General features: G+C 29.3%; 1 protein-coding gene across 1 annotated transcript in view; it reads left to right on the forward strand.

The window, feature by feature from the left end:
- RasGAP1 (Ras GTPase activating protein 1) overlaps window positions 1-23,050 on the forward strand; it is a 50,515-nt gene extending 27,465 nt beyond the window's left edge. The window contains exons 10-21 of the mRNA XM_076468048.1: window positions 458-572; window positions 987-1,061; window positions 2,209-2,439; window positions 2,932-3,009; window positions 5,789-5,872; window positions 11,194-11,270; window positions 12,569-12,675; window positions 13,641-13,723; window positions 17,305-17,465; window positions 19,054-19,205; window positions 21,122-21,308; window positions 22,746-23,050. Coding sequence (XP_076324163.1) covers window positions 458-572; window positions 987-1,061; window positions 2,209-2,439; window positions 2,932-3,009; window positions 5,789-5,872; window positions 11,194-11,270; window positions 12,569-12,675; window positions 13,641-13,723; window positions 17,305-17,465; window positions 19,054-19,205; window positions 21,122-21,308; window positions 22,746-22,821 — 1,426 coding nt within the window. The 3' untranslated portion in view covers window positions 22,822-23,050. The remainder of the gene's footprint in view (window positions 1-457; window positions 573-986; window positions 1,062-2,208; window positions 2,440-2,931; window positions 3,010-5,788; window positions 5,873-11,193; window positions 11,271-12,568; window positions 12,676-13,640; window positions 13,724-17,304; window positions 17,466-19,053; window positions 19,206-21,121; window positions 21,309-22,745) is intronic.
- The last annotated feature ends 4,410 nt before the right edge of the window (window positions 23,051-27,460 follow it).

Below are 27,460 nucleotides of genomic sequence, written 5' to 3' on the forward strand. Positions count from 1 at the left end.
TTTTGTTGAATTGTGTATAGTTTTAGTGATTCAGAGTAATTGTTTTGTGAACAGAAAATTAAACTGTACTATAAGAAAAAATATTTTATAAAAAATGAGTAGTGTATAATACTAACTGTATAAAATAAATGTGTGTATAAAATATTACTTCCAAGATAACATATTTTACAAACACTAGAATCGAGAAATGTACCCTTTATTGCAATTTTTACAAAAATTTTCAGATACAAAACATATCTAATATATATTTTGTATCTGACAAAAAAAAAAAAAAGTGTTTGTTCCAAATTGCTCATGAGTAACATGTTGGAATGTAAGTTGTGTTTGTCTCCATATTCTGATGCTACTTTGTTTGTCTTCTTATACACACCCTCCAGAATTTAGCCATTTTTATCTTTGCAATGTCTGTTCTGTTGTTTTGTTTGTAATCTCCCCTTTTTTTTTTGCATGTTTGCAGGGATCCAAACACAATTTTTCGAGGGAACACTCTGGTCTCTAAATGCATGGATGAATTTATGAAACTAACCGGCATGCATTACCTTCATGAAACACTCCAGAGCACCATTCATTATGTAGGTACACCTTATAGAACAAGTTTGTAGAAATGACACTTGATCATATTCATTTTATATGTTCTTTTAACCTTTTTTATGCCATTTCTGCAAGTAATTTCATTATTCAAAATATGTTGACTCGGAAATGAAAAAATAAATGTTTTTTTTCCCCACCCTTAAAGTTGTATGTGGATTCTGGCTTGAAACTGGAATTAAATTTTTTTAAAACTAATGCTACTGTTCATTTATACAAGTTTCTGTTTTTGCTAGTGCAAAATTGTTTTAATGTTTTTTAGGACATTATCTTGATGTAGAGTGATCACTAAAATAATTTGAAAAGATGTTAAGTGGTTTTCTTTTTCTGAGCTTAAACTTCTTTTATGTGCTTATGCAACCCAGGTTTCGTGGTACTATTTTCTTTTTATTTTCCAGATCTGTATGGACCACAAACCATGTGAAATAGATCCTACAAAACTACGAGACGGTGAAAACATTGAAACAAATATGGTACTACTATCAAATAAATTTTACTGTAAACTGTATCAGTAGTGGTAATAAACTGAAAAACATATAAAAGTTATGGACCCCAAACTAACATGTGACAAATAGCCAATATGAAGTCCAAAACTGTGATCAGTTTATTATAAATGTTTGAATTGAGTTGTAAAGAAATACACTATTGGCCAAAATTGTAAGACCAATGAACATAATGAAAAAATATGCACTTTGAGTTGTTAGACTCAACCACTTATTTGAGTAGAGCTTCAAAAGATGAAAATAAGAAAAGGGAAAATAAAAATAAACTTTTTAACATTTAAGAGGGAAAATGTGAACACTATGAAATGAGCCTAAATACTAGCTGGTCAAAATTTAAGACCATACTGAAACGAAGCATTAATCGGTAAACACATAATGAAATTTAGCCATTTGTGTTCAGGCATTAGCGATGTCAACATCTCCCACTAACATCTCCTGTATTACATTGGGTAAAAACATGGCAAAGGCTAAAAGGTTGACAGGGTTTGAACGTGGCAGAATAGTCGAGCTGCAAAGGCAAGGTCTCTCTCAATGTGCCAGTGAGTGTTTGCAGTTATTCGCAATGGTGGCTGTGCAACTCACTATTGAGACCTGTTATTAGGCATTTCCTACCCTGTTTAGGACTTCTTTTTGGTATGGTCTTAAACTATTGACCAGCTAGTATTTAGGCTAATTTCATAGGGTTCACATTTTCCCTACTAAAGGCTAAAACGTTTTTACTTTTATTTTTCCTTTTCTTATTTTCATCTTTCCAAACTCTACTGAAATAAGTGGTTGAGTCTAACAACTCAAAGTGCATGTTTTTTCTTTATGTTCATTGGTCTTAAGATTTTGGACAGCAGTGTATATGAGAAGTTAAAAAAAGCAGGTAACTGTATTTGGGTGACAGATTTGTACAAATTGAATGACCAAACATTTATTACTTTAAGACATTGAAATGTATTTCTACATGATTTATTGTTAGATTAAACTTAATACTGAATAAAACACTAAAAAGTAGTGGTAAGTAAGAGATACTTTTAAACTTATAATATCTTAAAGTTAACCATTACCTAATGATTTTAGTAATGTATCATGTTGTTTGATTTTGTTTATTATTATTGGACCACTGTAACAGGCCAATCTGAAAGACTATGTTCAAAGAACATTCCGTGCCATTACCAGCTCAGCTCTTGTGTGTCCTCAAATTATGTGTGAAGTTTTTGCTGTGCTGAAAGAATCGGCTACTCTTTGTTTCCCAAATGTCAGAGAAGTTCGCTACTCGGTGATCTCAGGATTCCTGTTCCTCAGGTTTTTTGCACCAGCAATACTTGGTCCAAAGTTGTTTGACTTAAGTACAGACCCTATAGTAAGTTTGTTACATACTACTTTGTAAAGGTGACATAATTATTGATTGGTGCTGTCTTTTGAAATATTTGTGCATTCTAAGCTTCTTTAATCATTAACCAGTAGGAATGTTGTAAGTAGGAGCATCAGTTGATGATGGTTGTCATTTAAGGGTTAATGGAGTATTAAATGAAGCTAGATTTGATATCAGAGTTTTATCTTAATCAAATTACAGAATTATTTAAAAATGTAATTAAGCAGATTTATCCATTACACTGTATAACATTGTATACATAAAGGAATTTTTTTGATAGAAGTTATCAAGAATCCAGCATGCCTATTATTTAGTAATTTCTTTTGGAGAAAAGAATAGAGAACACAAAAACTTTATATTATGCTAGTGATTGTTTTTATTTTATTAAAAATATTCCAAACATAAAATATTTTTGCTTGTTAAGAGTTCAACTTGTTTTAGTGTCCTTCACATTTTTACAACATGCTTTTTCTGCATTAGGATCCTCAAACACATAGAACTCTAACCCTTGTTTCAAAAACAATACAGAGCCTAGGTAACCGTGTGAGCTGTAAATCTGTAAGTATTTTCTGTGTTATTTTTGTTTGGGGTCTTGTTTATTAAGCAGTGGGTATATTTTCTTTCTCTCAGATGCTTTTTGTAGGAAAACATTAGTCTGAATAACTAGAACTTGTACAAAATTTACTAATATTTTAAGTAGTGTATTTTATAAAGCTGTTTCTTTTTTTTACTTTAATAATGAAAAACAAATCTTACAAAAATGAAATTTAAGTTAAAAGTAAATAAAATTCACTAGATACATTACAGCTCTCTCTGTGTGTATTTTAGTATTTTTATAATGCAGCAGAATTGTGTAGGGATTAGAAAGAAGAATCCTCATAAAACAGAGATAGCTGTAAGAGTTATGAAAATCAAGAGATGGGTTTGAAGTGATAGTAATATAGTGATACTAAAAAATGGATTGTAAAGTGTTCCTATTCACAGATAATAATTGTGGAGAGGGTGTTCAGCAAGAAACACAACTTTTTTTTTCATGTACTGAATATGAGTTAAACATGGTCAACATTTGTCTTAGTATATCAATATTCTTCTGCTAGCAGCATCATATGTAATGTGTTTCCACATAAGATGGCATGCATCACAATTATGGAACAGAAATTGCATGTGATATGCGTTTTGTTGCTGTAATCAAGTTTTTAATGAACAGTGGTAAAAATTTATGTCCAGATGATATATTTTGGTTTTTTTTTGGTCATCTCAAGGGAGTGTTTATAGGCAACAGGTATTCTTAAAGAGGTAGTTAGATCCATTACACCATATACACTGCTGGCCAAATTCTTAAGGCCAATGAACATAAAGAAAAAAATATGCATTTTGTGTTGTTAGAGCTTCAAAACATGAAAATAAGGAAAGGTATAACAAAAATAAAAAAATTTTTAGCATTTAATAGGAAAAATATGAACACTATGAAATTAGCCTAAATACTAGCTGGTCAAAAGTTTAAGACCATACTGAAATGAGGCGTTAATCAGTAAACATGTAATGAAATTTAGTCATTTGTGTTCAAGCATTAGTGTTACCAACATCTCCCACTGACATCTCCTGTATTACATTGAGTAAAAACATGGCAAAGGCTAAAAAGTTGACAGAGTTTGAACATGGCAGAATTGTCGAGCTGCAAAAGCAAGGTCTCTCTCAACGTGCCATTGAGATTGGGCGAAGTAAAACTGCTGTTGCAAATTTCTTTAAAGACCCTGAGGGATACAGAACAAGAATTTCAAGTGGTCGGATCAAAGAAAATTTTGCTGGCATTGAGCAGAAGGATTCGACGGATTATCCGGCAAGACACAAGCTGATCTAAGGCCCTTACGGACACAGAATGCTGCTCAATAACAATAAGGCGGCATATACGAGAGAAAGGCTTTAAAAACCGTAAATGTCTTCAAGGGCCACGCCTCCTTCCACACCAAGAAACAGCTCGGTTAAACATTGCTGAGAAGCACCAAACATGGGACGTAGAAAAGTGGATGAAGGTTTTGTTCTCTGATGAGAACAAATTAACCTGAATGGTCCATATGGCTTCCAACGTTACTGGCACGATAAGGATATCCCACCGGAGACATCTATACGACACAGTGAAGGAGGTTCCATCATGATCTGCGGTGCTTTTTCCTTCCATGGAACAATGGAGCTTCATGTTATACGGGGGTGTCAAACAGCAGCTGGCTACATTGGCATGTTGGAGAGAGCATCCTTATTGACTGAAGGCACCCCTTGTGTGGAAATGACTTGATGTTTCAGCAGGACAGTGCTGCAATCCACAATGCCTGCAGGACAATGGACTTTTTCATGGCAAGTAACGTGATTCTTTTGGACCATCCAGCATGTTTGCCTGAACTGAACCCCATTGAAAAAGTGTGGGGGTGGATGGCAAGGGAAGTCTATGGAAATGGACGTCAATTCCAAACAGTGCATGATCTTTGTGCAGCCATCTTCATCACTTGGAATAACATTCAAGCCATCCTTCTGCAAAAGCTTATATCAACCATGCCAAACCAAATGTTTGAAGTTATTTGCAATAATGGTTGTGCAACTCACTACTGAGACCTCTTGTTGGGCATTCCTACCCTGTTTAGGACTTCTTTTTGGTATGGTCTTAAACTTTTGACCGTATTTAAGCTAATTTCAGAGTGTTCACATTTTCCCTGTAATAATGGTTGTGCAACTCACTACTGAGACCTCTTGTTGGGCATTCCTACCCTGTTTAGGACTTCTTTTTGGTATGGTCTTAAACTTTTGACCGTATTTAAGCTAATTTCAGAGTGTTCACATTTTCCCTGTAAAATGCTAAAAAAGTTTATTTTTATTTTCCCTCTTCTTATTTTCATCTGTTGAAGCTCTACTCAAATAAGTGGTTGAATCTAACAACGCAAAATGTATATTTTTTCTTTATATTCATTAGCCTTAAGATTTTGGCCAGTTGTGTATGTATTGTATGCAACAGGAATGACAAGGATTATGTAACAACACAGGAAATACATCATTTGTAATGGAAACTGTTTAAACGTTCTCCACATTACTACAAGGATTGGTGCACAATTGTTGGCAGTAATGTGACATGGTTATCATTAGAGTTAGTAAAATCCTGTTGTTTTCTGAATACCTCTCAAATATGCTATACATTTGTAATTTTCTACATATCTGAAAATGTTTATTTTCAAAAGTATGATAAAAGTTTAAATGTTAGTATTTTCCTTCATTAAACACATAATTATTTTATATGTGTATATGTATATTACTCATTACCAGCCTCACTAAACCTTTGTTTCACCTGCAGCTGCAGCAGTTGTTTAAAGAAGATTATATGGTGTCTTTCAATAAGGGTTTTATAACTGAGCATCATGTGGAGTCTGTTCGAGTGGTTAGTATGTCTTACTCTTAGAATAGTTATATACACCATATATGTAATAACTTATGTAGACTATTAAGTGCCTTAAGCCAGTGTACATGTGGATCTTTGTTTTGTAAGTTTCCATTTTATTGCTTATGGGGAATGAATTAGAACTTGTGAAGAATATTAAAGCATGTTTTATTGATGAGAAATCTTCTAATATTTAAATAGTTTTGTGTTCACATTAACTCTGTATACAGGCAGGCCAAAGTGTACATGTCAAAACCTTTTTACAGAGTTGCATTCAAAATGGAACTACTTTTTAAAATCAATATTTGTTAAAACACTTGGCATCATAACTTATATTATCCAAGTTTTAATACCTTCATTTCTCTGTGTGTTGTAAATTTTCTTTTGCTCTGAATTGCCTATTTTAAATATTCTCTCCATCTATGTGTGAACTTCTGAATTTTAATACAGATTACACAATTGTCGTATAGATATTGCTAACACATGCAAAATCTAAATGTTACAGCCTCCATTCCACTTGTTTTCATGAGATACGAACCAAAAAGTCAAACCCACATACCACACCCTCCTATCTTTACCCTGCTCTTCAAAAAATGTCAATAATTCTCTCTGAGATTTGCTGTTAGATTATTTGTAACCAAGAGAAATATTCTAATTTTCTGAATTGTATAAGGATAGTCCATTCTGGTTATAGATTTCAAATTCATTCTTCTTTACTGCCAAGTTACCTCAATCAGTCAGTAGAATTTTTACAAATACTTATAATAATTATGAAGTCACTCAAACTAGCTATAGGACATTATATTCTTTGTGCATGTTCTGAATTTAATATTTCAAATAAATGAAAACTTGATAAATTACCAACAACAATAGTTAACTTCCATTAAGACAATGAATGCACAAAAAATATGTTTTTTACTTATTATTATTAAAAAATAACTGAAATTTATAAAATTAGAAGTGTATTTGGTTGTATACAAAAACTTAAATGAAAAAATAAATTATCCTCATGGAATACATGCAAGCTGCTTTCATGTGTTTTAATTCAGTACTTTTATAACAAGCAACTGTTTTATTAGAAATATATGCCAATAAAAATGGCATCAGAACATAGTTAATAAATGATATTTTAAACTACATAAGTTTTAACTTCTTAATTTTAAAATGAAATATTTTAAATAAATTTTCAATGTTCACTTTTGTGTATCATATGACACTTGTTTAGTCTAAATTGTCCACTTAGATATTCTTTCCACCCTATTTCATTTTCTAAATTTTAGTACAAATTAGAAATGCATAGTATAAATATTGTTGAAACAAATGTTAATCTTACAGCTTCCAATAATATCAATTTATATAAATATAAATCAGAAAGTCAAACATATTACACACCTTTCTGTCACATACTGTCTTTAAAAAAATGTGAATAATTCTTTATAATATTTGCTATTGCATTGTTTATTAATTAATAGGAAGTGAACATTTTTAATGACAAATACTGATTTTGAAATAATGTGAGATGGTTCAAATTTTAGAAATATTTTGAGGATTAGACTCTATTTCTTTTTCAAAATATTTGATTCTTACTCTGAATACATGTGTGTATGTATATCTCTATATAAGTATAATAATATTGCCTGTTGTATGTCCATGTAATTACTTTGCAGGAAGTCATTATATCCATATAGGGTATATACAAATTTTCAGTTTTGCACTTTGTGGATTTTGGATATTTTTGTATTTATCACTACTTTGTCCCCTATAGATGGATCTTTACCAAATGTAATGTGGAGGTTCATTAGATCCTTAGGGAAATACAAACTTTCTATATTGCATGACTATACTATCATGACTGGTTTTGCTTCTTCTTTTTTATGTTTTTTAACCATTCCTTTGTCCTCTGTTTATGGATCTTCACCAGATTTGGAATGAAGGTTTGTTGGGTCCATGCAGAAACACTTGCAAATTTGTGTTTTCATACTTCATGGGCATTTTTTACAATTACGTGTAAGGGAGGCAATTTTCACTTGTACTCCAGCTAGTATAACTGTACATACATACACACAAGTAATAGAATCTATTTTGCTTGTGAAAGTGATTAATAACAGTGAAACAATATAAAAATATTTTAAGAATGTTATTACTGTTGATTTAAAAGAATTAAAATTACGTATAAATGAAATTATAAATCTTGGTTTCATATTTTCCAGGATACTCATCAGTTCCTAAAATAAGGATCTCTCCAAAAAAGACCTACTTAACAATGAAAAACTTGATTTTTATTTTAATATATATGTTTTAAACTTCTGTAACATAAACTATGCAAAATATAATCTGGGTTTAAATTTATTGATAAAATAATTTCCATCAAATAATTTATTCTTTTCACAATAGTACTAAAATGGAAGTCTTTGGAGAAAAAGTTCACATATGAAGTATATTATATTTTTCTATAATATACTTATCAATGTAATTCTTAACAGGTAATGTCTTATTATTTACATTTTTTCACGTGAGTTTTATGCATATTTATTGTTAAACATAAGTTTTCTGTCTCTCCAACACCAAATATTTACAACAAATGCAAAAAATGCATTAATAACATTACGTGAATTACAAGTAAAACTAAAGTTTATGAAAATATTTTCTCTGAAGTAGGGCCTATTATATATTTAGTATATATAGTATAACATTTCCTATAAATGTACCAATGCATTGTTATGTAGGTCCTGCTAGAAACAGCCATGTGTTAGAAAATGAAAAGTATCTTGGAACATACAAAACTAGTATGTGTGATGTTATTTATTTATTTCAAATTAAGAGTATTATGAAATGTGAAATAAAACCAGATTTACATAAAACAATAAATACAGGTTTTGTATCTTCCAGAATACTTTTAAGTTTCTAAAATAAGACTTTCTAACCAGATCTACTTGATTTTAATTATATCATCATTAAAAGTTCAAGATTTATACTTTTAACAAACATTTGTATGCTGGTGTACCAACTTTAATCAACATTATTTTATGATACGTTTTAGGGTTAAAAATCATGTAAAGTTTTACATTGTTAAGTAGGTCTTGTTAGAAGTTAGAGAAAGTGTTAAAAATAAGGTACATGCATATTTACTATTCTTGTGTTTAAACAGAGTTGTCTTATTAAATTTCATAATTTCTCTTAAATTACAAGTCTAACGTTTACATTGAGGTTCTTTAATATCTGAAACTTTTTATTAATAACTGTTTTTTATGTATTGTATTCAGTTCTGTTTTACTGACTTTAAAGTTAACACATTAAGCAGTATTTACTAAATTATGGTCTGGATAGAAGTATTGGATTGGCATACAGTCCTCTGACATTTTAAATTCTGATACCAGTTTTTTTTATTGAACTTGTGATATCTGAAACAAACACCATTGAAACTGTCACCTCTGTTTGATAGTTAACCGTTCTAGCACATTGAAGTACTGAGTTTTGAATGGTGTGACCTTTACTTATATTTCTGGACAGAAAATGGCAAAATTCTTAAATTGTAACAATTCTTGAAGATTGTACTTAGCTATATTATAATTTTATATATTTATTAAATTAGGACAGAAAAATGGCACAGGTTTAAAACCTTCAAAGAAAAGTTTGTTTTTTAGTTAATCAGTGGAGAAATTTGTTATGGTATTCCTAAGATTTTGTAACACGTGAGTGATGTTATTGGTAAATTTCAGAAGTTGTGTTGTTTATGGCAACATGTGAGGTGACCAATATTACTCAAAGAGAATAGTTGAGTGCATTGTTACAAGTTATTTTTTCAGGAGGTGTATTCATACAATTTTAATTGACTTTACACTAGACATGGTTTAAAAAAAAGTTCAAATAAAATTGTAGTTTATGCTTAAGAAATTATCGAAACAGACATAGAGTAACTATCTGTTATTTACTTGTAATGCATATTTGTTTACAGCATTAAGTAGATTTACATAACTGTTGCTAATTGGTATGTTGTTGTAGAATATGATGTGATCAGCTAAAACTGCCCCTGGATTTCTTCACATTAAGGCTTTTAATGTAGCAAATTTTTAGATACATTGGAGTGATTGTTAGCTGGTTTACTTTGAAGATCATACTTAAAAATTAAAATGCTATAGACATTATGAAGGAAATATGAGGTTTTGACCTAATTTATTAGCCTTAAACAATGTATTCACTGGTTATTGATAACCATTTTACTAGACAATGACGTAACTAAGTTATGAATTTAAAATATTAAACTTTAATTACTTGTACAAGTTTTTAAAAAAGGAAAATTTGAAAAATAATAAACCAAAGAATAAAAGAGTAATTTTATATTAGATTTTCAAACAAAACTGTATGTAAGTATACTTCTGACAAACAATGGCACATTGAGACATGAAACCAGTTTGTTATAATTGTTTAAGTAAATCAGACAAAACTAATAAAATGTGTTGTGTAGAATCTTTCTGGTCTGTTAGTTTTTAAAACACAAATTTATTTCACATGGTTTTAAAGTTTGGAAATAATTTTAGTTAATATTTTTACACTTCTTTTGCAATGTTAGTTTAGTTTATAGATTAAAGACTGATCTAAATCTCTTAAGCTGAGCAAACTAGTCTGATGATTAAGGCACTTCAAATCTGTGTTCATGGGTTTGAATTTTACACCAAAATGATTGCTCTTTAAACCATGGAGGCATAATAATATTGTGGGAAATCCCACTGTTTGATTAGCTCACGAGTTTGGATTGGTGGTATTGACCAGTTGCCTTCCCTCTACTTTATCACTTTTAAATTAGAGATGGCAAGCACAAATAGCCTTCAGGTGTCTTTGCATGTAATTCAGCAACAATAACAAGAAAAGATAACTGAAATATTAGACATTACTGAATTTGTGGCTGAAAATACCATTTATATTCAAAGTAGTGACTGATGTATCAGTGCATTCTAATCATTTTATCTTTTGTGTTGAATTATTATATTATGTGCTTTTAGTCAAATGTTACATAAAAATTATTATTTTTCTTCCCCTGTGATACAGTTTACTTCTAATTCAAAGTTATTAATAAGAACATCTTAAAGATATGACCTTTGTTTTGAAACACTGTCTTAAAAGCAAGAATCAGTCTATTAAGGTATGATTTCAGTGTTTAAACCACTTTTGTAATGAATTATGTTTGCAGGTTCTAAAGAAAATTTTTTTTTAAAATCATCATTTTTAACCTTGAACTTTGTCAATCATTTTAAGATTTCATATTTTTTGTGACTTTTTTTATACTTGTATTCGTTGAAAAATTAAGTGTACTTTATTAACAGTTTTTGGAGTTGATATCATCGTCTTCTGGTTGCCCCACTCCATTTAAACGAGAGATACCGCTTATCCTCAAAGAAGGGTATGTGATAATATTGTTTAAGTTACTCTAATAGAATAAAACACACGTGCATATTTCTCAGAGTGCATTAAACTAAGATATTTGTCTTAAGATCTATCACTGAAGTAACATTCCATTATAAAATTTATCCTAATATTTCTTATCAATAACTCTAAATGAATTCAGTATTTTTACTTAACTAATTCTAATAATGATAATAAAACTATAAAAATTTGTAATGGTCCTGGAGTATCTAATATATTTTATTATAAGTAAAATATCCATTTAAAACTCATAAGATTGTAAAGTTTGCAATTAATTAAGCTCATGTTTTCATTTTTTACTTTTAATTAAATACTAATTTACATAACATACAAGCTTGTGATGGAGAATATTAAATACTGTACTTTTAACATTGTGTATAAACTGGTAACAAACAGAATGTTTATAAGCATTTCTTTGAAATTTTCACCTTTTTTTCCTTTATGCTACCAGTGACCACAATGAGGTAAGTAGAATGTCAAAGTAATTGTATAACTATTATTTTGTGTCAGTGAGACTTTAATATTTTAACTTTTCATGGATAGATATTTTAGTGCTAGGAAGAATTATCACTGTTCCACTTTATAAATTGAATAGGAATGTGACTTATCTCACCAGGATGCTAGTTACTATGAATATATTTGAGGGTATTGGTATGTTATTGTAATAGAGACATAAATAATTGTTTGTGTGCATTTTGACAAACAATGAGTAATGAATTGTCTAAACATTTTGTTTGGTTGTAAGAAAATACTATGGATCAATTAATGAAGTCATTGTAAAAACATTAGGAACTGTTTCTAATATTGAAGACAATATTCTTCAAAATTGCTTGTTTTTTTTTCATTGTCTATACTTGTCAGTTTAAAATTAAATTTGTTATTAAAGACCAGGAAAATGCTCCACATCTTGTTTGTTAACTCAGTTTCATTTATGTGTTACTTCTTACTAAAATCAGAAATTTTAGTTATATTTTGAGCAAAAAACATTATTTTTAAATACTAAATCATTTTTATTAGGTAAATTAATTTCTTTGAATTTGTTATTTGGTTCTGATTTTTAAAATACTAAGCATGTCTAGGTATAAGTTGCACCTTATGACTCTGCCCCTGGTCTTTGGTGAGAAATATGACTGCTTCAAGGAGAAAATATTAATTGATTAAATTTCTTTGTTCTGATGAAGTAAACAACTAATAGTTAATGTGAACTTTAACATAATGTCATATTTTTATGAGACAATATACAAGAACAATTATTAATATTCCTTTTTCTTTTAGGATGATGAAAAAGAGAGCACAGGGGAGAAAGAAATTTGGTATAAAAAATTTCAAAATTAGATATTTCTGTCTTACTACTACTGAACTGTTCTATGCCAAATCTAAAGGTAAGGCTTGGTTTATATTTGAATTCCAGCTTGGAATTTTCACATATTAGTAATACCTATCTATGAATACTCCTCAGGGTCTGAGTTTTGTTTTAACATTATGTCTTGAAATTCCTTCTTGTAAAAGTTGGCATATATTAAGACATTCACCTGAATGCACATTTCTGCTACATTATGCAAAACAATTGAAAAATATCCTCCAATTTTTTAAGAGTACTTGATGTGTTGTATAAAAACTGGCTATTGTAGTCACAAATGTGGTTTAAAATGATTATTTTATTTTGTATTTTGTCAAGCCTGAAGCTTATTGCAATTCCAAAACATTCTTCTATGATTAAAGTTTATGTTGAGGAATTGTTTTATCCATAATGGATTACACACTAATTATTAGTAGTTATTAAATAGTTAGTGGATAAGTTTAATTTAAATTACAACATGCAATTATATCATAAACAATGTTTGATCATTACAGTTATATTGTTAGTGATAGGTAATTCAGTAATTATTGTATAATTTGCTTTTGTCCTATAAGTTTTATAAATTGTTTTAACTTCAAAGCAAATACATTTTTCTCAATAACACAGTACATCTTTTTCACATTTAATATTTTACTAAGATTTATACTGCAATACTTTTATTTTTCTGTTAAATACAGCTGTTGCTAAACTCTGTCATATAACTTTAATCTGCAGATGGTTGATTCAGTTTATACACGCATTGTGTGTTCTATGTTCTTTAAATATTTGCTATTTTGGTTGATATTTTGTGTACTTAAATTATAATTATTTATTGATAGATATTATCTCTACTTTGTAAACTGTCAAACTGGTTTTTATTCTCTTTTTTTAAATAATTTGAGAGATCAATATTGGTGTTGTTTTAAAAAATTGTGTTATTTTGTGAGATTGTTGTTTTTAATCTTCTGACTAAAGTTTAGGTGTATTTATTTTAATATTTATTTCTAGGTGAACCTCCATTATGTCATATACCTATTGACCATATATTAGCAGTTGAGAAGTTGCAGGAGGAATCTTTTAAAATGAAAAACGTAAGTTCATTCTTTTTGATGAGATTATTATAGATTTCTTTTTACCACATTTGTATCCATGCTGCTCCTTTGTTTTAATACTGACTGCTGTCCATCTTTGTATAATATTGTGTTGTGTGGTTGTTGTTTTTTTCACAACTATCACTTGTTGGATGCCTTATTTACTTGAATCCCACCAACTTTGTGAAATTCCAAAATTAACATGAAATGCATGAAGTTATGCTACTGTGTAATAATGTATCATGCAGCAAAACCCTTCCCCAATGAGAGTACTACACACCCTCTTGAGCAAATACTCCTTCATTTGCATGTAAAAGTTTTCATTCTTTTCCTTAGCACAGTTGCAATTAGACATGTACATTTTTGCTGAGACTTCTTGTAATAAATACTTCAACAACTTTGTATTTTCAACCTCTCAATGCAAATTCAAATATCAACATGAATGTAAGTACAAATATCACTTTACAGTTGCCACCATTTTAGAAATTTAGGAAATGCTTGCCTATCAAGATAGTAATGTCCATAATATATTGTGAAAGGTGATGTTCAGGTTGAAAATGTGGTAAGAAGAGTAACATAACATTGCCCATCATTTGATGGAGCCCATGTAGCCTTTGACCCTCTTTTTCCTTCCTTACCACAAATTTCCCTCCAGAAGCTCTGAGGATGAAATGGAGCAACTTTTCCACCTGGTACTTTTCTACTTATCAGATGTCTTTTTGTTTTTCCTGCTTTACGTATATTGTTTCTGCTCATAGTTTCCTTTTCTTCTCCCATGTTAGTGCTGCACCAAGCATTAGTTTAGGGTTTCAATTCACTCCAACTGCTTTATGCTTTACCCTTTCTGTTTTACAAGGTATAGTTTACTCTTCATTAACATGTAGCTCATAGGACTCTATGGACATTGTTTATTACCTGTTAACCCTTTTGCCATAGGCATCCTTTACTGCATATGACACAAGATTTAAGTGTCTTACGTATAGCATTTTATTGATCTACATTTTGTTTATGTATATCAACTAGTATAGCATAAAACCTTGACTAATAAACCTGTATGTTAGTAGTATATAAATTTTAATTTTGTAAGACAATATTTGAAAAAAAATCTCAAATTTCTCCTAGTGTGACATGCAAACATTTTCTTTAGTCATTCCTTGTTCTAAATTTTATGCAACACCCTTTCAATAAGTGCAAAATTAAATGTATATTACTAACTATAAAATTGCCATTGCTCAGACAAACCATAAGTTTTATAGCCTTCAATTTTGTTTGATTACAGAGCTATAAAATACAAAATCAGACTTCTCTTGCACATTCACTTGTCATATCCTGTTTTTCAGGATTTCTTAAAAGTTTTCTCTTACATTTAATTCTATATTTTGTATAACAAATAGAAAGCCGAGCTTTTCATGTATCAAATAATGTATAATGTTTTCTGAATGTAGAATTGTCAACTTTGTTCTTAGTGCAAGCTTTATTCTCATGAGAAAAGTAATGACTATCTTGGATGAATTTGTAATGGATCTTGTTTAGTTAAAAATCCAGAAAAATTGGAGTGTTAGAGAAAGTTTTCTAATTTTTACATGCTATTAATGTGTGCTTTTTGTTGCATTATTTAATTAAGTAAAATTTATCATACTATCATTAGTATGAAAGTAGGCTTAGGTTTCCTTGAAAGTTGACAGCACGAAAAAAAGTTTGAGTAATTAATGTATTTCATGTTTTTCATGTTTATTCTTTATTTATTATTATAAAAATAACTAAAATTTAAAAATTATAGATCTTTTTAGGTTAATTAAGGTTATTTTAAGCAATAAAATATGCATCACAAAAAGGTTTCATGAGGCATACATGCAAATATCTTGTAGTAGTTTATGGGTAAAACAATTCAATAGCATTATGTGAGCTCCGCATTCCATGAGTGATATACATCTTGTAATGGCATGTATATTCATTAGTTATGATTCAAAGAATAATAAAACAATAAAATTTAATTATAAATAGTTGTATACAGTTATGAACTTAAAGCTGCTACAGATAAATGGATGTAGTTTCATGTTATGATTTGAAGTCCTTCTAGAAAAAAGTAATAATTTATTTTATTTTCTTTGTTGTTACATAGCCAGTGAAACTGACCAATCCCATATAGAGAAAATAACAGATAAATATAAACCTTTACTGAAAACAAATGTTTGAAAATGTATTTAGGAGGTTTTTGGGATTACACAACTTAAATTTGACATTTTTGAGGTGAAAAAAAGATGTATTTAATTTTAACATGAAAATCACTTTACCCATGAGCTGTTCAAAACAAATATTCAGTATATTCATGGACAAACCTTTGTTTTAGTTTATTAAAATACTTCACTAAAAGATATGATTTTTTGTACATGAAAGACTCATAATGTTAACTGAAAGTCTGCCAAATTTTATAGTCGTATTAAATCTAAGAAGACTTTCAACAAGTACAAAGAGGGCATGTGGTCAGAAAGTTGAAGGAGTTAACATGTCCACGTATAATATCGTTTAGTACTAGTTTTTTACTTCTTACTTTGTACAACTTAGACTATAATGCTTAATCATAGTTACTTACTTTATACCATGCACCACTTACTATACTAAGTTAAATCATAATTTATCACTTACAAATTTGCACTTTAAGTCGATGGGTATTTATTTTCACTTATTCCTTATTGTGTTAACGTAGATGGTAGTGTTCATTTATATTTCATTGTTCTTTCAACTGGAGCCCTTGCCATAGAATGTTGTACTCTGTGAACTTCCTTTTGACACTCTTTAAATGCAGCTCATCTAGATAATTTCTACATCGGTCCCTTCATAATCATTGTGGGATTCTCGGTAATCTATGCATGAAAGTGAATCATTGTATTTGAAGTTAACATTTTTCTCAGCTGAAGATGTATTTTTGATAAACTTTACCTTGGGGCATGTTCTCATCCTTCCTCCCCTCTTCCCAGTGCACTTTTCTTGTTTACCTGATTAAAGAATGAGGTCTTTTGCATGCAAATGTAGAAGTAGCATTTGCATAAAGAGGTGTGTCACACTTCTATTGGTGGAAAGTTTTGCTGCATGATGCATCATAATATAATAGTGCAAATTCACGTTTCGTATGAATTTTAGATAGGAGTTTCACAAGTCTGGTGACATCCAAGGCTCTGTGGCAGAATAGTGCAACTTCAAGAGGAATATAGCTAATCTGTACATGGAGGTGTCTATATAAGAAATACACTTTCAGATAAAGAAAATGTTAACATTTTCAAATGCTCTTTTCAAAGTTATTTGTTATTCATGCCATTGTTATATATTCTTAGCTTAGTTCTCTTAAAACTGATAGTTTTTACTCCTTGGAACAAAAAACTGTGAAGACAGAAAAGGAATTAAATATTTTTTATTTTTACAAATATAACATATTGCTGTTTTTGCAAAATAAAAAAATAGTTGTTACCCTATAATTCAACTTATAGTTTAAATCTTGGAAACAGTAACATGTTAGATAATGGTTACTTCCCTCCTAGCTGTAGTAAGTAATACATTCCTAACTTGTTCATTAATTCCTTCAGATGTTTCAAGTAATCCAACCTGAGAGAGCTTTGTACATTCAAGCCCGCAACTGTGTTGAAGAGAAAGAATGGATTGACATATTGACAAAAGTTTGTCAAAGTAACAAAAACAGACTAAGAGAGTTCCACCCTGCAGCTTTTCTCAATGGCCATTGGCTCTGGTAGGAATGTTTATGTATTTTTAACAAATAGAATAAATTCCAGATATTATGCAGAAAACATAAATATGTTTTAAGCTATCATACCTTTTAGCACTTAGGCTTAACAAGTGGTTTTACTAACAGCTTGAAATAATTAATTTTTTGAAGAAGAATTTAATTTTATCGATGGCTGTTGTCTGATATGAGGATTTCTATAATGGTAATGAGGTGGTAATTAATATGGCAAACATGTTTATTATGTGTAGAACTTTACCATCTTAGTTTTATCACTCAAAGTTTTGTGACTGCTGAAATATCTGTTTCTTTAGTGTTTCAGGGAAGTAGATATCCCAATTTAAATTTACATTCTTTTTTATTAGCCTTCTTCATAATGGTTGGGATAATGATGTTTTTTGTTGTGTTGTTTGTACAGTAACAAAATTGATTGTAAATTTTTGTGCCACTTATTTTTTTAGCATTCACTAGGTAAGTTAAATTTAATCTTGAAGTATGATAAGCCAGCTTGTAATTCTTGTAATCTGTGCTGAACTCCCTGTCAAAAAATATGTTAGTATAAATATATAATATTTAAAGAGATATTTTGTGTGCATGAAAGACAAAAAAAGGTATGTTAAATACAGTTACAGCAGTCAAAAATAAAAATATTTGAATATTTATTGTTGTTTATTTCATATGTAAAGCTTTTTTACAGTGAGTTTTTGCTTTTGAAAATCAAATTGGTCTTATTCTGGAATTTTCATTTTAAACCTAAATTCATTCTAAACCCAATTTGAGAGAAATGAATTTTTTTCAATGTCATACATTTTTAAAAAACTGAACATGACCTAATGGGTAATTTGTATAGTAGAAGTCAGTTAAACTGGTTAGCAACATTTTTGCCACTTATAAATTGATACATTTCTTTTTCTGCTGAAGGTAAAGTCTACAGTTGTGTGAGGTTTTTTGGTTCTGATAATTTGCAGTGAGACAGTATTTTAATAATTCCTTTAGTGTCTTGATTGCTATGGTTACATGTTTGTGTATGGCTACTTTTGTTGCTGCAATTTTTAAAAATTTTGCCGTGAAAAATTGCAAAAGGTTTTACGTATTTAGGGTGTTGTTATTTTTTTTCTAAGTGTTACTGTTATTTATTGCATTTAAGGCCATCATTGTTCAAGACATTATTATATAGAACACACCAAACCCTTTGGTTCCTCTTTGAAGCAAAAACAAATACAGTTAAATGTGAATTATATTTTTATTTTTTTTACATTTGGCAACTTCACCAAAAAGATAAATCAAGTCTAGAGTGTAAGGAATCTTTAAAAAAATCAAACTTGTTCACCATATTTTATTCAATATATGCCCTTTTAAGAGCACTATTGTAGCAATTCATTCAGAAATGAATTGTTGAAGGTAATACTTGTAAAATGAGAAATGTAACAACAAACCTATGTATTCATCTACTTATCTTTGTGAATGGATATTGGCAAATTATGCAAAGCTATTTAAAGCAGCAAAAGAAATAATAATAACAGTATTTTTTATAACAACAATTATTCTTTCCATGGTGAGCTATTTCATTTTTTTATTTTTTGAATATTTACAGCTGTAAAGCATCCAGTGAAAGTGCTCAAGGGTGTCATCCTGTTACTGCTAGTGTTTCAGCAAACATCAGGGTTCACATCGACTCAGACAGAGAAGTGGAAAGAATACATACAATTTTTTTCAACCACATGAATGTTCTAGAAAATTTAATTGGTTGGTTGTTTTGTTTTGTGTCAATCATATATACTGTCAGAAATGTATATTTTCACACAAGTTTTGTTACGTTACTGTAAAGAGATTATGTGAGAAAAGCAATCTTGATGTTAAAAAATCCTTCTAAATATACATAGTTGCTCTATATTATGTATTTTTTATTCTTTAAAAATTGTTGGAGAAGATTTATGTTTAGTTTTCTTAATGTTTCACTTACCCTAAGAATATTCTAGAAAGCTTGTTTGAATAACATTTTTTGTACTATCTAGCTTATATAGTTTCTTTCTAGTAATAAACATGATGCAATTATTTTGTGTATTAAATACTGTATTCTTCATTAACTTTTGTAAACAACAGAATGTATATTTCACTATTTTTCTTCAATAGAATCATATAAATAAGCATTTCTTGAACCTGTTTTTATCCATGCCCTTCTTTAATAAATATGGTTTCTTGTATTCTCCGTTATTTCTTTTTAATGAGTTAGAGCATGTGACAAGATGTATACAGATAGATATTAAAATGCTTTTTATGTTATAGCAATTATTTTATATTTTCATTAATAAATAATACATTAATACAATTTTGCATTATTGCACTGTATTGCGAGATCCTAATTGCTAATGCCTCCGCAAGAGATCAGTTCTGCTTCCTAGAGAGTGCCCCACATTTTGAAAAAAAAAAAAAAAGATTTAACAGTAAATTGTATTAAATAATGTATCGTTCATAGAATTGTGTGAATCAAAATATATCTTCAATTCATTGTTCTTGATAGTCATATAAACAGTATTAAATAGTTACCCTTCATAAAATTGTGTGAACCAAGATGTATTTTTAATTTATTGTTCTTGATAGTCATATAAACAGTATTAAATAGTCTATCCTTCATAGAATTGTGTGATCAACAGGATGCATGTTTAATTCTTTGTTCTTCATAGAAACATATAAACAATGTTATATTTTAAATGCAGTGTTCTTCATAGAAACATATAAACAATATGTTATATTTTAAATGCAGTGTTCTTCATAGAAACGTATAAACAATATGTTATATTTTAAATGCAGTGTTCTTCATAGAAACGTATAAACAATATGTTATATTTTAAATGCAGTGTTCTTCATAGAAACATATAAACAATGTTATATTTTAAATGCAGTGTTCTTCATAGAAACATATAAACAATGTTATATTTTAAATGCAGTGTTCTTCATAGAAACATATAAACAATGTTATATTTTAAATGCAGTGTTCTTCATAGAAACATATAAACAATATGTTATATTTTAAATGCAGTGTTCTTCATAGAATCATATAAACAATGTTATATTTTAAATGCAGTGTTCTTCATAGAATCATATGAATAATGAGCTTTCTGCTAAATATCTTATTCTTCACAGAATAATGTAAACAATAAGCTATTTAGTAATTCAGTGTGTGTGTGGATTCAGTACATCGGTTCAAATCCTTATTTGAGAAGAAATACTGACTGTAATTCAAGATTTACTATCTTCATGAAACATGGCAAGCTTTTAGTAAAATGTACAAGCCTGTTGTACAAAAAGAAATCAGATATGTTACAAAAGTATTTAAACACAAGATATGTCTGAGAATTGATGACAGGTTCAAGGTGATATTCATGTGAAGAATAATGATATTTTGTCTGTTGTACAGTTTGCATATTATAAACCTTGAAATGTGTAACTTTTTTTTTTCCTGTAATATCCATGTGTGTTATATCTGGTATTTACTCTCCTCTACCATTAAATGTTGCAAAGTCAGCAGTACGCTATCAATAACTATGATATCAGTTATATAATACTGTATTGAATGGCACTCTGTAAAAGGTCATGGTTCATTTTATAAAGAGCAAATTATTAACAACATGTTATCCATTAAAATAATTTCCTCTTCACAGAATCTTGTGAGCAACAGGCTGTCTACACAGGAGAACAGGGTATGTCTCTTCCACCAGGGTTTGTTATTGAAGACATTCAGTCTCTGTGGAAAACTCTGAAAGCTGTGAAGAGTTGTGTCATTACTTTAGAACAAGACCATAAGCAGCATCTGAGTAATATGTATCGTGAAACACAATATGGATCAGAGTAAGAAAAATTTATTTCTGAAATTGCTGAAATACCAGTGTTGAATAGTTACAGTAGAGTTCATTGAATGAGATAAGCTTCTTTATAGAATGTTTTTATTTTGGTTCTCTGAAATTTATATAAAGGTTCGTTTGTGTATGTTTGATTTTATAGACTTTCATAAAGTATTACGTTGTCCAGAAATAAATGTTGGAAATCTCACGATGACATTTAGAAGCTGAATATTGAGTAACTTATCGTTTGTTGGTTGGTTTAATCTGACGTTTGTCACTTGTAAGGTGTCTTAATTGTCTGCTGTTTCTACTCGACTCAGAGTACAATTTGCAACCCACAAGATAGCATGGACAGGAAGGACTTACTGATTTTTGTCTACAACTTCAAATTTGGATGAAAAACTGCTGAAATTGTACAGAACATCAGCCAGGCATTTAGCCACTGATCTGGTACTAAACGTACAATTTAACTTTGATTCCAACATAGAGACAAACATCTTGACTACAAAGGTTATGGAAGGAAGCCATACTTGGATGAAAACACATTAAGGGAAGCAGTTGAGACAGATCCTTGCACAACAGTGCATGATCTTGCAGAAAAGTTAGACACAAGCAAATCGAGCATTGCCAACCACCTGAGTGTGATTGGAAAGATGAAAAAGTTGGATAAGTTGGTTCTGCATGAGCTGACTGAAGATCAACAAAATCAGCATTGTGAGACCTGTCAAGGATGATGCTCAAAAAATTGAATGAATTGGGAATTGAGGTTCTGCCTCATCCACCTTATTCCCAAAACCTTTCCTCTATAGATTTTCATTTTTTCAAGCACTGACATATTTTTGAACAATAAATGCTTTCAAAACCTGGCAGTTACAGAAGCAGTTATCATAGAATTCATTGACCATAAAAACTCTGATTTCTACAGCAGGGGCATAAACAGCATCATTACGTGTTGGCAAAAATGTGTTGAAGTAAATGGTGCTTACTTTGATTAAAGCATGTTTTACAACCTTGGTTTATGCTTTTCTAAACTTTGCAGTTCAAAACCATCATATATCTAATAAAAATATTTAAGTGTTTTAAATGTGTAGTCTTTATGTAACAATGACCATATATCATTTTTTTAGTATCTGTCCAACTAGTTACATGAGTTGTATTTGGGAAACTTTAAAACTTTCAGACATTTTTATTTTCTCACATAAACATATTTAAAATTAAATTTGTATGTTAGAATTTTTAAACTAAGATTTGTTAAAATATCTATAGGTAACAACTGTTAATTACTGTAAATTGTTAGGAATAGGACTAACCATTTTCACAAAAAATTAGATATATTTATCTAATAATCTTACATATTTGTTGAGGCATCTGTATTGAATTATAGCACTGAATAAAATGTTTAGTATGACCTTTTTAAATACAGTGAATTACTTGACTTGTTTAGACAAGCTCCAATTGGAGATGATAACTATCTGGTTATGATGGCCCAGCATTGCTGCCCAGAAAGTAATCATCGGTGAAGATGAAGACATGTAGGTTTACTGTTAGTGTGAAAATTATTATTGATCTCATGATTTGTGTTTCCTATGCCAGTGAATTTTTTTCCGTATTGTGTTTCCATGTTTTTTCACCTAAAAGAACCAAGTATCTTGAACTCATTCACTCATCCATACTCTTGTGTATAAGTCATTGTATAAATTTCCTTTAAAGCTGTATAATATCTTTTAATAATGAGCATTTAATATATCCTCTCATAAAAGGAAAGTTTTTTGTTATTTTATTTTGTTTTTTGAATTTAAATGATGTTAATAGTTAATAACTGTTTTCGTGTTCATTTTTAAAAGGTAAAAATAATTAACAGTCTACGTAGGAATATAGAAGTAATTGAAATTAAAGTTGTTTTAGAATAATTGTAAGGAAATTATAATTAATATAACTGATAAAATCCAATGTGAAATTGTTGAGCATAATATTTTACTTAATTTCAAGTGTAAAAATACTGTATCAGAATTTATTGTTTACATTTTTTCAGAATCACAACTGTCTTAAATCACTGAATGTTAAAAAATGACAAATGTTTATGTTTATTTAGTGTTCAATATTTTTGTCATATATTGTGTGATGCTATTATGTAAAAAACAATAAGTACAGACTTATACAAAATGTTTATTTTAGCTTTTATATTCATGAATATTTCTGTTTCTTCCCTGTGAAAGCAACTTTAACCATACCAGTGATTATTCTACATTGAAGCTTGTGTGATATATAGTTGTAAAATGTTTTAATGTATATAAGAGAAAAATTTGTTTCTAGGTATCTTGAAGTTTGGTTAGCAGTTCAATATTTCATAACTTGTTTGAATATTGAGATCCTGAAGTTGACTGTTGCATTAAAGATGTGATGTTTTCTGTACATGTACTAAACTTTTTTTTATCAAAAAGGTGGACAGAAGAACCTAAAACTAAATCAGTTTGAACAGTGAAATGCTTACAATCATATTTAATAAAATACTTGTGTTATAATAGATTAGGAGAATCCCAAACTAAGATATCAGAATACACGCACACACAAATATTGGTCGTCTTACGTTGCATAACGTTTGTGTAATGAAAGAGGAAAAACATTAGTCTGATTAGCATGTGTAGACTTCCAAGTGGGTTCCACATTTAATAACACTAAAATTATGTGAATATTTGTAACTTTATTTTTGTTGATATATTTTACTCTAGCACTAACTGGTCATTCTTAAAAAGTGGTTCCTTGGTAGCACAATGTGTATTTACCCCCAAAAACAACTTGACAATTTTATGCAACAGGATATATGTATTAGATTAATACATACAGTGTCAACATCACTTAATATGTTAACAGGGTACTTACTACCTGTTTACTTTTCTTTGTTTTTAATGCCAAAACTTGTAGAATTCAGTACATTCTATTTTTTCTTTTCTTTTTTTTGTTAAGGTCGAATATAAAGTCAATAGCCCATACTTTTCATGTTGAGGCTTAAACTGATTTTTTTAAATCAATTATTGTGTGCTTTTGTTTTATTTATATACAGAACATTCTGTGGATGTTTGACATGCTTTGTATATACACAAGGCATTGTGATGTTGGTGTATTATACTAAATTTACATTGTTAATCAGACATTTTAAGGTTGTGCTTGTTTCAGTTTCAGTTAAAGTAAAACCTAGTATCACTGTCTGCAACTGAAACTTAATACTTATATCATCATAGCTGGGACAGTGTGTAAAGACAGGTATTTCAAGGTTGTTTATGAAAGTTAGTTTATAAAGAAAACAAATGACTAGGAATTCTGTGCTCTAAATAAAATTAAATAATTTATTTGAATATGTTAGAAATTGGAACTGTATTCCAAGGCCAGTTTAGCCTATACATCCATGTCTTATGGGTTTTCTTTATGAAAAGTGATTTCCATGTCTTCTTATAACTGATACAGTACAAGTTAAAATTTTGGAGTAAATAATTATCGAGTTTAGGATTTGATATGAATCAAACCTTGCAAGCTTTGCTCATTTGTTGTTTAAAAAAAATTAAAAACTTCAAAACAAAACTGTAAACAACCAACCGAGGTTCATTCGTGACTGACATGACAAAATTTACGTATAAAATATTAGATATGTTTTTTTGGATACAAGTCAAGTGTGTTTATAAACATATGGAATGTTTCTCTTGTTTACTTAATCAGTAGCACTCTGTTTTTATTTAGTTTATGCTTTAATTGTAAGATCTTGTCATTCTCCTACTTAATATAATTTATTATTCTCTTGTGTCTTAATCTTATTGTAGTTTTGACATAATTTTTGTGAGCAAGAAAAATCAATTATAATTTTGCTATACCAGTTAGCAGTGGTAACATTGAGAAAGTTAATTAACATGTGAACTTACACATGAGACAGTTTATTTTATTTTTTAAAAATTAAACTCCAATACCATAGCTTTTTGTTGCCAAAGGCTTGCTCTGTCTGTGGCTTAGTTTTTATTATAATGTAAAGTAAGCCTCAACAGTTGTTTTGCTTTTAAAAGAATAAATCACTGCTTCTAAGATTTACTGAAAAAAGGTAAATGTTGAATTTTGTAAAAGCTTTGAGTCCGTCATATAGTATGTTTCTTTCTGCCAACTATTTTTAATGGAATGTAAAAATATAGCTAAATTTTTTTAGTGACATTATGTAACTAATTGTGTTCTAGATGCAATATTAACATTTAGTTTTGTTATTGTTTCTTTAATACTGTTTTAAAAAATCTTAAGTTAGTTTATTGCTTCTGCAAAAATTCCACTTCATCGGTTAGAAATTAATATTTAATATCATTCAGAGGTTTATATCAAATGACACATCCCATAGAAGACAAGGCCTGTCAAATGCATATAGTCATACTGAATAACAATATAACCATTTTTATTTAGTGGACTCATTCTCACTTCCCAGTTAATATGAACTGTACCCCTTCTTAGCAGAAATAATACATTAAATATATATTTCATTACTGTTTGGGAAGAAATCATTTCATTTGTGCATATTACTGATTTTAATTATTTCATCAGTTTGTCTTATCACAGTGGCCAAATATCCAACCAGTTGTGTACATTCCTGATTTTAACTATTTTTTCAGTTTATCTTATCCGAGTGGCCAAATATCATACCAGTTGTGCAAATTTCTTATTTTAACTATTTCTTCAATTTATTTTATCAGTCTGTTTCAAATCTGATTGGTCAAAAATCATACCAGTTGTGTACACACTGATAAAATAGATTGAATAGTGTTTTCTCATATCACTCAGTTATAAAGAAACTTTTTAATTTATTCTTTAAACTGTAAAATATGCTATTAATATGCATGAATTTCTCTAATATTTACTGAATAATTGTTTTGCTTACCAATATACATATGTAAGTTTTGTTGAAACTTGTTTAATAATGCCATTCTTATTGCTGGCTGCATATTTTGTCAATTGTGTAGGAATCTACATGTGTTTAGTATACGTTCTTTAACATAAAAGAAGTTATTCTGTGTCAAAATACAATGTTGTCTGCTATTCGTGATTTTCATGGTTGTTGTTAGCTAACCTGTATCAGTAGATCAACCATTACATTTGTACACTACTTTTATATTATTCACACTGTTAAATTATTACTACAGTAAAGCTCAAGATTTAAAACTTTTAAACAATGTGTATTCACAAACTAGTTTAACAGATTTGTTGTATGGTTAACCATATACTTTTACTGCTTTTGTCAGTATAGCTAAAAGATAGAGATGCCTTGTTTTTTACTGGGTTTTTGTGTTCTTTGGAATTGTTTGATAGTTGTTTTAAATTTATTTCTATGTTTTGTTCCAGAAAAGGTAGTTGAATGTTGTGTCTATTTTTCACATTGTATGTTTGTGTATAGATGTTGTGTAAGGATGATCGTTCTTACATTCTTTATTATCTGTTTTAATTCTTTGGAGAATGTGTTAATATGGTCCATAATTTTAAATATTTTCCTTAAAAGTCTTATTAAGTAAAAAGGACTATTCATATAAAGAACTTGGAAGTTTCACAGTTATTTTTGGTAATCATATAAACTCATTAAAGTTGTTTTTAGTTAACCATACTAACCAGTAAATGTCATTTTAACAGGTAACATAGTCATTAACATTATTTTAAATGGTTACTTGAACTCATCAAGGTTACGAAAAAATCGCATTCAGCAATGTTACCCAAACTCATCAGTGTTACTTTCAGTGGTTACACAAACTAATAAAGGTTACATAAAAATCATGACTTACTCTAACATTACTCAAACTGATCAATGCTATGTTCAGTGGTTACATGAACTAATTAAGGTTTCAAAAATTACATTCACTAACATTACTCAAATTGATCAGTGCTATGTTCAGTGGTTACATAAACTAATTAAGGTTTCAAAAATTACATTCACTAACATTACTCAAATTGATCAGTGCTATGTTCAGTGGTTGCATGAACTAATTAAGGTTTCAAAAATTACATTCACTAACATTACTCAAATTGATCAGTGCTATGTTCAGTGGTTGCATGAACTAATTAAGGTTTCAAAAATTACATTCACTAACATTACTCAAATTGATCAGTACTATGTTCAGTGGTTGCATGAACTAATTAAGGTTTCAA

Source organism: Tachypleus tridentatus, chromosome 11, assembly GCF_004210375.1.
Source record: "Tachypleus tridentatus isolate NWPU-2018 chromosome 11, ASM421037v1, whole genome shotgun sequence".
Classification (NCBI taxonomy): Eukaryota; Metazoa; Arthropoda; class Merostomata; order Xiphosura; family Limulidae; genus Tachypleus; species Tachypleus tridentatus.